A 14,283-nucleotide genomic window follows, 5' to 3' on the forward strand; every position below is an offset into this window, starting at 1 on the left:
GGTGTATCCCATCCCTGTTGAACATGTCAGCCCTTCCCCAGAAAAGATCCCAATGATCTAAAAATCTAAATCCCTGCCCCCTGCACCAGCACTCAAGCCACGTATTCATCTGCCTAATCCTCCTATTCCTACTCTCACTAGCACATGGCAGCAGTAGTAGTCCTGAAATTACTACCTTTGAGGTTCTGCACTTTAGCCTTCTGCCTAACTCTCTATATTCATACTTCAGGACCTCATTTCTTTTCCTATCTATGTCATTGGTACCAATATGTACAATGACCTCTGGCTGCTCACCCTCCCCCTTAAGAATGTCCTGCAATTGCTCAGAGACGTCCTTGACCCTGGCACCAGGGAGGCAACACACCATCCTGGAGTCTTGATTGTGGCCACAGAAACTGTGGCTCACAGGACTGTATGACCTACTCCTGCTCCTATATCTTCAGTTCTAATGTTTGCCTCAAATTGAAGTCCATTCCTGCATGATCCTGTTTGAATAATTTTGGAAATTGTTTTGAAAGCCTCCCCTTTTCTTGCAGTATTCATCAATTCTGGACATTGAGAACCCATTCCTCTTCTTGTGACAATACTACTCTTAAATTACTTGCCAAGAGAAAATGACCTGGGCTGACTTCCGCTGTCATTATCTTTCTGTCTTTGTGGAGAAACGTCTAGCCTCTTTTCTGTTGTAAACTTCTAGGATGGGAGGTCCTAGGTGCAAAGTTTCATGTGAGGCAACACAATGCTGTTCTGATAGACAGGTTTTAAGAACTAAATGAGTGATAATAAAACACAAGTGTTTACATTTCACTAAAAAATTGAATCATAGGTCTGACTGCACTGGAAGTAGTGGATGGTTATTGATCAGCAAGTTATATAAAATGGAAGCATTTTATCAATCAATTTTAAGCTTCTCCAGTGAAAGCTAAATAGATGTGATAAATTAATAACTGTTGACAAGGCCCAGTTTTTGATTAATATTGTCAGTTATAACGATAAGCAATTTAGGTTCAAGACAACTTTTTTATAAACTTTGATTCTGAGCTGTTGCAAACATAACTACTGCCTCTCTTTTGCTTATTCTATAAATATGATGGAATAATTCATAAATAATGAAATCACAAAAGGTTTTCCCTGGAATGAAACCTTTTGATGCTTATTGTATATTCTAGTTATAAATATGCGAGAATACAGAGCCAAAATAATTTATCTTTTTCTTCTATTCCTCTTGGTTTCTATTTCTATTGTTTTCTCCCATTGTCTTGCACTTTCCCCAATACGATATATACTGATCAATAGGATGGACAAGTAACTCCCAAGTTTCTGTTGATGTTATTCTTGAATTAGTTTCCTGAATCAATGGGATGCAGTCTAGAGTGACACCTGAATAATTTCCCTCCTTGTGGGAAAGTATCTTGCCTTCATTCAATAGCTACACCTAGAAGTATGGCCAAGTTTGGTACCTTGATGGACACTTTCATTGTCTTAATGTGAAATGCTACAGTACAGTTGTGTTTGAGTAAATCTCCCACCCCATATTAGGTATTCGAATGAACTTCTGTTTCACTCAATTGACTGGCAGTCCTTGATGAAATTAAATATTAAAATTCACAGAATTCACAAATAGCTTTCCATTATGTGTGAGCCATGGGACAGGTAGAAAGTTTAGCTCTATGAGATAATTTAAAATGAAAAAAGACATATTTGTCATTGACAGTCTCAGAGAGGATAATTGTACAAATTGAATTATCTGTAGTAAACATAGTACTACTAAGATTCAAGGCCTGAATATGGTAGAAATATGCTATTTACTAGGGTCTGGTGAACTCAGTTGGCTATACAGTTAGCATGTGATCAAATTAATGGCAGTAGCATGGGATTGGATCCTCATTCTGGCTGAAGTAGATTTAGGGCCTCCTTCCCACTTTGCTAGTAGTAAAACATCACAGCACTTTATTATGTTTCAGTGAATAATCGCCAAGGACCTGCCCTGGGTCAGAGAATTCAAGAAGAAGAATGGCAATTCTTGAGGAAAAAGAATTTCCCATTTCATGCTGTCATTAACATTTGGAATATTTTTTTGCTCGTGTGTACCTGACGCAAAGTTTTAACACAGAGATTGATAGGATGCATTAAAAATATAAGATTTTGCTGTATTATGAGCTATTCAGGAAAACTGTTACAATACAGGCAAAAGAAATTTTACTGAATTGCTTATACTTTTGTTTCCTATTTTCATAACAAAATTTAGGCAATGTTACAGTATGTTTCATGCAAATTGGCAATGTGCCATATAAAGTATGGTAGTTGTTTCATCCTTTCCTAACAATTTTGTTTTAGTTTACTATTTACTGCTTTTGTTTGTCATGAAGCATCTACGAATTGCCATGTGTGTACTATATAAAATGCATTAAAAGGACATGACATGTACTGTTACCTTAAAATAATGCAGTTTTTTCTGGACTTCCATTGTTCCTTCTTTTTCTTGCAGCAAGCAGGAATTAAAGATGAAAAGCTCTGTATCTCTCATCCAGCCTTTCAGCTCTTTGATCCTGACCTCCAGCTGCCTCACCAGGCTGCTGCTTTCAGGTGACAGAAGATCACATGTTCCTGCCCCACTCGGCCCTGCTGCTGTGTCCTGGGTCTTCTCTCCAAGCGTTCTCTGACACAGCAAAAGAGAAACATCAATTAGCTTCATGCACTGTGATTATTTTTAAGGTTAGTATTGACAAATCAACACGTTATTGACATGTACACTCGCCAGAAACACATTGCCTTTAAAAATCCAATTAAAATCAAGTCTGAAACATGGTTCAAAGTATTTGGTGTATAAGTGAACACAAACAGAGTACGTTATCTCAATGAATTTCCAAATTACTGTCCTGTATTAAATAAATGAAATACAATTATCACATAAATTTAAATTAAAAGACATATTGAAATGGTCAATTAGAATTACTAATCCCATTACTAAACTGTCCACTAAAGCATAAGATAATTTTTGGCAATATTGTGAGCAATTGTGCTGGGTGTGGGAGAGTCTATGGCATCCAGGCACAATGAAATCATTGTGCACAAACGATATCAGACTAATCTATTCAAGAAAATGTTGAAGGTGAATAATTCTGGCAAACCAGTTTCTTATACCACGGGAATACTAATAATATAAAGCCTCACAGTGGAATCCAGATTTAGCTATTGTTTTCTGCTGTGACAAATTTACCAGCAGCAGACTGAATACCCTGAGAGGGGAGTTTAAAAAAAGAATTTATTGCTACTTTTTGTTCAGGAACAGTTTGCAATCATAAATTCTTCATAAGCAGAATACTTCTGAGAATGGTCTGTCTTCATAAATATACGACAGAGGACATCAATTTCATTTAATTCACAATTTGTGGCAGCACAGCAGATGCCAATGCCTTTTTTGATAGGGTTGTTTAATATGCAATTGAGATGGAGTAATGTGTAGCACAGGGGACAAAATTCCTTGAATTAAACTCTACGCACCACTGATATTTTATTTTATCATTTTCTGAGTCAGACTGTTCAGTTCAGATGAAAATGACATTAAATTCTTTCTCATTTTATTTTTTAACTCTTATAAAGTTTAAATTTTTGTTTCTAATTTATAATGTCAATTCAAATTAAATGATGGTGGTGTTAAATATTTTTGTTTTGTGTTGATAGTATAATGTATCACTTTTAGCTATGACAGATACAAGCTGCTAAACATTTACAGCTACCCAGACTCCCTGTGTAATTTAAACCTTATATATTATAATAAATGAAAGGAATTAAATTCAGTTTCCTTCATAAGAGCCAGAAATGGCACAAGTAACAAAAGCATCTAGTTCTCATTTCCATTTTGCTTCCATTATTTTTGTGAAAAGCAATTTCACCATTTTGATACCTTAATGTAAACTTGTTTACTTAATTAAACAGTCTGTCTAATGTTATGATAGAATGGGTAAATTGTAAGGGAGTCAATGAACAAAAAGCTGTAGTACTGCATTGCTTTTCCTTTGTGCACTGCAGTGATGCAATGGCACAATTATATACCATTTAAGTATTTCATTATTATTTCCTCTCCTTCCATTTCTTGTTCACTTCCCTTTCCACTTCTTAGCTTAGAGGTTCAGTGTAGAGGCCAAGTTAAGCATGAAATGCAGATTTGTAGTTTCCATCAGTGCTAAACCTACGAGAGATGGTGATCATGCGGAGCAAAGATGGTCATGTCAGTTTTCTTTGTTTTATGGTTCAGTGTTTTGCTTCTACACTATGGCCCATTCAAGTCCATTCCAAAACTCATTCAGAGGTCATACAATATCAGCTACGCTGAGATGCAAGGCTGTAACTCGGAATTAGAAAGATGATGTTTACATTTTTGGGAGAATAAGTAGGGGAAGAATACCAATTAAGGTTGGAACCACTTTCCTCACAAATCTACAAATACATTCAATATTATTCCTCATGGGCTTAGTATACTTTTAATTTGCCAGCAAGCTTCACCAAGAAAGCAAGGCAAGACGTTTCAGAGGAAATCAGCAGTCACATGGTGGTCACATGAATTTGGTTGCAGTGTCATAAGGTGATTTGATGACCTAATTTGATTTGACTTGATTTATTATTGTCACACGCATTAACATAGTGAGAAGTATTGTTTCTTGCATGCTATACAGACAAAGCATACCGTTCATAAAGAACAGAATGAGAGAATGTAGAATGTAGTGTTACAGTCATAGCTAGGGTGTAGAGAAGGATCAAATTAATGCAAGGAAAGTCCATTCAAAAGTCTGACAGCAGCAGGGAAGAAGCTGTTTTTGAGTCGGTTGGTACGTGACCTCAGACTTTTGAATCTTTTTCCCAATGGAAGAAGGTGGAAAAGAGCATGTCCAGGGTGTATTGGGTCCTTAATTAAGCTGGCTGCTTTGCCGAGGCAGCAGGAAGCATAAACAGAGTCAATGGATGGGAGGTCGGTTTGCGTGATGGGTTGGGCTACATTCACACCCTTTTGTAGTTCCTGGTGAGATCTGGTAATGTAGATGGACCTCTTCATATAAAGCTCACAGTACTGCATGTCAGAAAAGTCACCAATGAAGTGTGAGAAAAGATTGCTGACCCAGCTATCGGTTATGAGCAGTCACCAGTGTTGATGGTGAGGCACACAGTTGCCTCATAGCAGAGGTCTCTGGTCACTCAGCATTGATTGTTGCATTGTCAGTACTAAGTGATCCCTCACAGCAGGCCCTCAAGTGACATAACGCTGGACTTTGAAAGCAGCACAGCATGACTCGTGATATAGGTGCATGTCTGAGTTTGCAGGATAAGGGAGTTCAGAATATCAGCAAGTGGAAATGAACTAGAATTGAACTGTCATTGCTGCCTATATTGACATCATAGAATCTCCACAGTGTAGAAGGAGGTCATTCAGCCCATTGAGTCTGCACTGAGTCTCTGACAGAGCATCTTACCCAGGCCTACCCCATCTCTCCCCCAACACTCCATCCCCATTAGTCCACGTACTTACACCACTAATCCATGTCTGTGCAGGTTTCCCCCCACACCCCAAAAGACATGCTGGTTAGGTGCATTGCCCATGCTAAAATTTTCCCTCAGTGTAGCCCTCAAACAGATGTTGGAGTGTAGCAGCTAGGGAATTTTCCCAGCAACTTCACTGCAGTGTTAACGTAAGCCTACTTGTGACAATAAAAACCTTAAATGTTAAATCTCCCTAACCTATATATCTTAATCCATCTAACTTGTATATCTTTGAACTATTAGAAGAAACCGGAGCACCTGGAGGAAACCCACGCAGACAGAAGGAGAGCGTGTAACACATATAGTCCTTGACAGACAACCTGGAATCGAACTAAAGCAAGAATAATGTTGATTTCCTTTCTCATTGAAAAATTGTGTTAAGTATTTTCTAATTTTAGCTTTTCTTCCAGTAATATCTGTAGAAATGGTGAATATGGCTAATGACTATACTCATCAACATAGTGGTAAATATCATTCCTAATTATGGAAGACAAATTACCCATAAGTTAAAATTATTGCCAGCTTTAGAACTCTGCAGTCCTATCATTATTACATATTTATGCATTAAGCAATCTTAACATATAAATGATAAACACTATGATTACTCTTTTTCCCTGCTGAGTAAGAAAAATTAAATATCCCCAATATTTCAAAAATATTGTTAGAAAACATGAAAATGTGTTATTTCCACAATTAATATGGCTGTTCGGGAACGCAAAACTGAGAATATTTATTTCAAAAGTGTCAAACTCTGCAAAGCATAAACTGAAAATGAAATTATATCCTAATCATTAGAAAAAAGCACGTACCTCCAACAGCTGCCATTTGTCTTTAATTCCCTCTACCTTTTCAAGGATGTCACAGGGTAATGAGCTACCAGCTTGTCTCAGAGATGCAATCTTCTTCAGTAAGTGCAGTTTCTTAGGAAGCCACATTGACATCTCCATACTGTATCCCTGTAAAACAAAACGGTCCATAGCATTACACTTTCATTTGAAACACCTTATTTTGAATCAAGTATAAACCGCATTTTATTAATTTATTAACAGGAAACTGTAAATACAAATTTAATTTCTTTAAAAATGTCATCAACACAAAAGTGCTCGAGAAATTATGCACCTTTTCATGATAAGAAAATATGGGGAGACAACGGCATAGTGTTAGTGTCAATGAATTAATCTGTCATCTTTACTTGGTCTGGTGTACATGTGACTCTTAACTGCCCTCTGAAATGACCTAGCAAAGTTCAAGGGTATTTTGGGATGAGCAACAAATATTAGCCTTTTAGTATGTCCAAATCCCATGAAAGAATAAAACTAAAAAACAGGGAGAACTGACAGAAGAAGCATTATTGTGAAAAATATTTTAAGAAGCAGTAAGCAGGTTTTATGTAGTTCTCCAAAGTTGCAAAACAGGTATCTTTTTTTAAAAAAAATTAGTGAAATGCAGTTGGCAAGTTGTAATTGAAGTATTTTCAACAATATTAATGATATACTGTTATCTTTGAAAACAAAATGGGCCATAACTTCCGTGGAATGGCAATCACAGTCGGATTGGCACTCTGCTCCCAGTTACTTACCCTGATTTGCAAATACATCTTTCTGCCCAATCGTCCGACTTGGGCTAAGTGCAGAAGTTGGATTGCAGCTAGTTCCCGAGGCCGTGAGTTGAGGACAGATGAGTCAAAGGTAAGGAAAGTACAACCATTTTTCTAAGGCACTTAAAAGTGGTCATTTTAAAAGTCCAGCTGCCTTGAGAAGCCAGGGAGCAGCTAAGAGTTTAAAGTAAGTGAGTAAGGTTGAAGGGGAGGATGATCACTTGAGGGTGGTGAGGTGCTGAGTGGGAGCGGGGACGCTGGTCAGAGGTGGGGTTAGGTGGTCAGTGGGAGGGTCAGGTGATCAGCGGGAGGGTCAGGTGATCAGCGAGGGGTGTGATCTGGGGGGGGGTGGTCAAATGGTCAGTGCAAGTCTGGGGGGGGGGGGTGTCCAGGTGATAAGTGGTGTGTTTGAGTGGTCAGTGGGTGCTAAGTGGGTTGGTGTCAGGTGGCCAGTGCCAAGGTCATTCAATGATTCAAACCTTTTCCAGGTAACTATTGCTGTAAGACATTTGGAACCACCTGAAATTTGCAATTTAAGTTGGAATGCCAGATGTCCTAGTACGGACAGGGTGTTGCGGGGTTGGGGGGTGGTGGGGAAGGAGGAATTGGGTCTGCCAATCACCTGTAGAGTAGATCCTTCCACCCTACCCCTCCCCGTGCTGCACTCGGGTACGATGCCCAGCGACCATTAGGTACAGATTACTGACACTATGACATCCCAAACATTGTTAACTCCTCAGACCTCACAACATTCTCTTTAAAACAATTCATTCCCACGGCTCCCAAAGTGGAGGTGATTGACTGCAGAAAACCACTAATTTTTCTTGTTTCATTTCACTTGGCAATATTAAAATCACCTGAATGTCATCAAAACTTACTGGAATCTTAACAAGCTATTTCATTCAATCATTTTGTATTTTGATCAATGCCTAGTCACTTTAGGTTTCCCTAGTTAAAGTGTCTGGAAGTTTGATTGTGCTTATTTATATTTATTAGGCTGAATTTTGTTAATGGTTCTGATGAAAGATTACTGAAATGTTAAATCCGTTTTCTCTCCACAAATGCTGCATGACCTGCTGAATATTTCCAGAATTCTCTGTATTTATTTTATGACTGAAGGTTCTTTTTTGTGAACATCTGATATGTAGATTAAACTTATCTTACAGCTAGAGCTTCTGTTTGTCTGAAATGACATGCACACAACATAGGGATTTATCCCAACTTATTCAAAAACTTAGGCTACTGTCAACATGAATCTACATGTAGATGCCCCCAGTGGATGAGTAAAGATTGGATTTGCATTTATACAATGCTTTTCAAGATCTCTAGATTCAAAAGTTCTTCAAAGTCAACAAAATACATTTGTAAGTACAACTTTTGCTGCCATATAGGGAATGCAGCAGTCGATCTGCACACAACTCCCACAAACAACGAGATAAACCACAAAATGACCAGTTTGAATTCTTTGAGAAGAATAAGATATAGCTCCTGAGGCTAAAGGGATCAAGGGATAATGGGGGCAAGGCAGAATCAGGATATTGAATTTGATGATCAGCCATGAACAAAATGAATGGTGGAGCAGGTTCGAAGGACCTGTTCCTGCTTCTATTTTCAATATTTCTATGTTGATTAAGGCATAAATGTCAGTTAGGACATGAGAATAACTTCCTTTCTTACAAAAAACATGATGGGATGTTTTACATCGACATGAGAGAGCAAATGGGGTCATGTTTTAATGTGGCCCAAAAGAGGAAATTAACATTCATAAAATAAGACAAATTAAGCCCAGTAATACAAATGTGTCAAATATAAAAAAGATCGGAAAAGCTAACATTGGATTGGAAGAAGAGAGACAGGTAACACTTTTCTTCTTCAGCTGCCATGTATTAACTTGGTGATCATGGTTTGCTAACTGTCACAGTCTTTGGATAATTGCCAACATCTTGGTGTGGTTCTCAAATCTTATTCCGATGGTTAAAAAGGGCCGTAGGAGGAGAGGTAATAAGCCGTGGATAACGAAGGAGGTGAAGGAAAGTGTTAAATTAAACGCGGAGGCGTTTAGAGTAGCTAAGAGTAGTGGACGAGAAGAGGATTGGGAGAGGCTTAAATGTCAACAAAGATTGACAAAGAAGTTGATAAAGAAGGATAGGAGAAACTATGAAGCTGGGCTAGCGCTTAATATAAAGAAGGATAGCAAGAGTGTTTATAAATATATAAAAAGGAAGAGGCTGGCTAGGGTGAACGTTGGACCCTTAGAGGATGAGAGGGGGGACTTAGTGGTAGGGGATGGGGAAATGGCTGAGGTCTTGAATAACTTTTTTGTTTCGGTCTTCACGGAGGAAGACGTGAATAATTTGCCGGGTGTTAGCGATGGAAAGGTGGTAGGACTGGAGGGTCTCAATGACATTATTGTTATGAGAGAGGCGGTGCTCGACAGACTGGAGGGACTGATTGTGGACAAGTCCCCAGGGCCGGATGGAATGCATCCGAGGGTTCTGAAAGTAATGGCGGAGGTGATAGTGGATGCCTTGGTGGTTATTTTCCAAACGTCGCTGGATTCCGGGAAGTGCCGGAAGATTGGAAAACGGCTAATGTTACGCTGTTGTTTAAGAAGGGTGGCAGGCAAAAGGCAGGGAATTATAGGCCGGTTAGTTTAACGTCTGTTTTAGGTAAAATGTTAGAATCCGTCATCAAGGAGGAAATAGCGAGGCATCTTGAGAGGAATTGCTTGATAGAGCAGACGCAGCATGGTTTTGTTAAGGGGAAGTCGTGTCTGACAAATTTATTGGAGTTCTATGAGGATGTGTCTAGGGTGGTGAATAGAGGAGAGCCGGTGGATGTGGTCTTCCTTGATTTTCAGAAGGTGTTTGACAAGGTACCTCACAAGAGGTTATTGCAGAAGGTAAGGGGGCATGGAGTTGGGGGTAGGGTGTTAGCGTGGATAGAGGATTGGTTGTCAAATAGGAGGCAGAGAGTGGGGGTTAATGGGTGCTATTCGGATTGGCGGATGGTGACTAGTGGAGTGCCCCAGGGGTCGGTTCTGGGGCCTCAGCTATTTACCATTTATATAGATGATCTGGAGGAGGGAACCGAGTGTATGGTGTCGAAATTTGCTGATGACACCAAGATTGGTGGAACGGCAAATTGTGCGGAGGGTGTGGAGAGTCTGCAGAAGGATCTAGATAGGCTGGGCGAATGGGCCAGGAACTGGCAAATGGAATTTAATGTTGGCAAGTGCGAGGTGGTCCACTTTGGTAGGAATAATGGTAGGAAGGACTATTATTTACGTGGCGAAAAACTGCAGCAGGCGATGGTGCAGAGGGACCTTGGGGTCCTTGTGTATGAGTGGCAAAAACCCAGCCTGCAGGTGCAGCAGGTGGTCAGGAAGGCTAATAGGATGCTGGCCTTCATAGCGAGGGGGATTGAATATAAAAGTAGGGAGGTCTTGCTACGGCTGTATAGGGCATTGGTGAGGCCGCAGCTGGAGTACTGTGTGCAGTTTTGGGCGCCGCACTTACGCAAGGATATTTTGGCCTTGGAGGGAGTGCAGAGGAGGTTTACTAGGCTGATACCGGAGTTGAGGGGGTTGAGCTATGAGGAGAGGCTGAATAAACTAGGCTTGTACTCGTTACAGTTTAGAAGAATGAGGGGAGATCTCATTGAGACGTATAAGATGATGAATGGGATGGATAGGATAGAGGTGGAGAGGCTCTTCCCGCTCAGAAAGGACAGTAGGACTAGGGGGCACAGCCTCAAGATAAAGGGGGGGCGGTTTAGAACGGAGTTGAGGAGGAACTTATTCACTCAAAGGGTGGTGAATCTCTGGAATTCTCTGTCCGTTGAGGTGGTGGAGGCTGCCTCGCTCAATATTTTTAAGACGCGGGTTGATGGGTTTTTGATAAGCGGGGGGATTAAGGGTTATGGGGAGAGGGCGGGAATGTGGAACTGAGCCACGACAGATCAGCCATGATCTTATTGAATGGCGGGGCAGGCTCGAAGGGCTAGATGGCCTACTCCTGCTCCTATTTCTTATGTTCTTATGTTCTTGTGTACCCATCCATTTTGCTTCTTAAGCTGTTGGTGTATTTCCTCCTTTATTTCTGACTCTATTGCCAGATATTCACATTTCTGTCTCCGAAGTGTGTGCCCAGTGAATTCTAGTTGGTTCCTGATGGTCATCTGAAAAAAGTTTTATCCTGTGTATCTATTTTCCTCAAAACTTCCTCATTATTTATGTGTTGTCCAACTAAACCTCAACTTATGTCCCAGAAACTTTCATTTATCTTCCACTGGCTTGTTTATTTTCCAATTTTCCCATCCATACAGTATCATTGATCAGATGTAACACTTCAGTAATCCCTTGCTGATCTCATGCTGCTTTTCATGGAAATGTCCTCATTTCCAGACTCTGACATTTTTGCAAAGGTTTATTTAATTAGTTATGTGCTCCCTGATACGTTGATCACTTTTTCAATCTTATGGAAGATTTTATAATCACAAAAACATTAGTTGAATATAAAAAACAAATTGATTAGGCTGCATTTAGATTAGATTTCACAATTTTGGCTGCTTTCCTTTAAGGAAAGTTATCAACACTGTGGAGAGGATGTAGAAGAGATTCATGCAAATGATAGTATGATGAGAGGCTCTAAACAGACACTAAAGAAACTGAGAGTCTTTTCACTAGGTTAAATAAAGTTCAGTGGGAATATGATAGAAAGTTTTAAGTTTATTTATCAGTGTCACAAGTAGGCTTACATTAAAACTGCAATGAAGTCACTATGAAAATCCCCTAGATTCCTCACAGTGGCATCTGTTTGGGTACATTGAGGGAGAATTTAGCATGGCCAATTGTGATTTTACTGTATGTTTAAAAGGTTTTTTTTAATCATGGTCACAGCCTTGGATGATGTTATTGCTGGAAGGAGGAAAAAAAATCTGACTTAAGTTTTTCAGCTTTCAGTTTCATTTTGGCTGCAGCATTAGAAGCAATCTTAGAAGAAAGCTGAAAAATAAAGTCGTGTTCTGTTTTGCTCTGAAAATTTTACCAATGAGCTGAAAGAAAGGTGTGTTGCCATGCTGCAGTAAAGAATCCATGCTTTGGTGTTTTGGGAGGCTGATCTGACTGCAGACTGCTCTTAGTTTTCAAGATCATTTGAAATCAGCATTCAATCCAGGGAACTGAATTCCAGTATCATGTGAGCTTTAGCCTGTGCAGTAATAAATCTGTTTAAATGGTTTTGTTTATTGGTTTTGATTGGAACATCGGATATATATTGGTTAAGGGTTATACATTATTGTGGTTGTTTTGCTTTTGTTTGTAATTGATAATAGTTATTGCTAATTTTCTTTCTATATCTGTTAACTATATTCTTAAATAAACTGTTTGAAAGAAACTCTCAAGTGGGTCTTTTGAATCACACTTGGAGTGGAACATATCATGCTTATCCCAACCAAATTCAAAAAGCAAAACTTATGATTCAGATGGGTTTCATAAAACACTTTAGAGTGTCTAACCTGAGCCATAACAATTGTGGGCTCATCCAGGATTAAAATCTATACTTCTTGATTGATTTGGGATTATTGAACTCAAAGACAGTGAGTGGTGATCATATTTGTGTTTATTTTTCAGGTGTTGTATTCAGGTTTAAATAGGGAATGCCTTGTGAAATAACGACCCTTACAGGGCTAAGAAGTTCCTGGGGGTGGAGGAAGTCACTCAAGGTGGTTTACAAACAGTGACTAAAACAAAAACATTGAAGTTGACATTGCCTGACAGTGTAGGGAAAGCAGAGATAATTGTGGCATAATCTCAGCACTTAAAATTGCCAGAAACAGAGAGTCAGAGTCACTGGATTTGGCTTGAATTCAATTTCAGCTTGAACATGAAAAAGAATTAAAGCAGCTTGAATTCAAAGTAAAGGAAAGAGAGCATAGTGAAAGAAAAAGAAAAGATAGCTCTAACAGGACAAAAAGCCAATGAAAGAGAGACAGAGAGAGAGGTTAAAGAATGCTGCTCGCCCCCCTACCAGCCCAGCTACACATTGTTCATAACCCCTCACAGATTCTAGAATGGTAATACAGCCCCCTCCCCCATCATCCCCCCCACTCACAGGCAGAGACCCAGAACCCATGCAGTCGTGGCCACAGACAGTGCTGCTTTAACAGCCCTGAGACTGCATCACTGTCAGTTTTCACAGTTTTAAGCAAACCCCCAATTGCAACAGTGCGGTGCTGCATGCACTAGGACCATGATGATCCCAATGATCCGTGGTCAGCGCTCCGGCTTGGGTCCGTACTGAAGGTCTGTGGTTGGGTCGTGAGCAACAACGGCTCCCCAATCTCCCACAGCCCTCCTGACCCAAGACGCAACGTGGCTGCCACGAAATAGCTCCCTCTGAGCAGCATGGAGCAGTTTGGTCACAGGGACTACCTCCTCACTCGCCTACACTAATGCAGGACCAAACTTCAACTTAAATAGAAGAGGTGTTTTCCAGACCGATCCAGTTGCGGCGAGTGAGGTGGTATAGGAAAGCAAACAGGGAAGATTGGGCATGAAAGTCTGTTAATAACATTATAATAAATGCAAAAACATGTAAGTTGATGTCTCACCTGGTTTGGGTCAATCGTGCTGATTTTCTTATCGCGGTAAAGTGGGAACCAGCGCTAAAATGGGCGCCATTCCCATTAGAAGCTTCATGTCCAATTGTAGGACATTTTCACGCCCATTTAGTCATAACATCCCACCCTTCTTCTCCTGTCCCATTTCCCTGAGTCAGTCAGGATGCACGACAAACCATGCAGCAAGATTTCCAACAACTTAAGATGAGCCTTCACTGTGGCAACTTCTCTTTCCATCGACAGGATTCTCCTCTCCGCTTCATCCATTCTTTTAAGGATAACTTGCAGTTCCTCAAAATGAGCACTAAAAATCTGTGCCAGGGAGCTGAGGATGGTGTCCACAACTTCATCCATAATGGCAGCCATCATAGAATTCCTACAGTGCAGGAGGAGGCCATTCGGCCCTTGGGTCTACACCAACTCTCTGACGAAGCATCTTATCCCTGCAACCCCACACATTTACCCCACTAATCCCCTAACCTACACATTTTTGGGATACTAAGGGGCAATTTAGTTCGGCCAGTCCAACT

General features: G+C 40.1%; 1 protein-coding gene across 10 annotated transcripts in view; it reads right to left on the bottom strand.

The window, feature by feature from the left end:
• Positions 1–14,283, bottom strand: part of akap6 (A kinase (PRKA) anchor protein 6) — a 503,941-nt gene that overhangs the window by 90,353 nt on the left and 399,305 nt on the right. For all 10 annotated transcript variants that reach the window (XM_080202862.1, XM_080202863.1, XM_080202861.1 and 7 more), the window contains 2 exons: positions 6,345–6,491; positions 2,435–2,659 (listed from right to left, as the gene is read on the bottom strand). In XM_080202862.1, coding sequence (XP_080058988.1) covers positions 2,435–2,659; positions 6,345–6,491 — 372 coding nt within the window. The remainder of the gene's footprint in view (positions 1–2,434; positions 2,660–6,344; positions 6,492–14,283) is intronic.

The sequence above is a fragment of the Carcharhinus amblyrhynchos genome, chromosome 14 (assembly GCF_965287045.1).
Source record: "Carcharhinus amblyrhynchos chromosome 14, sCarAmb.v2.hapA, whole genome shotgun sequence".
Taxonomy (NCBI): domain Eukaryota; kingdom Metazoa; phylum Chordata; class Chondrichthyes; order Carcharhiniformes; family Carcharhinidae; genus Carcharhinus; species Carcharhinus amblyrhynchos.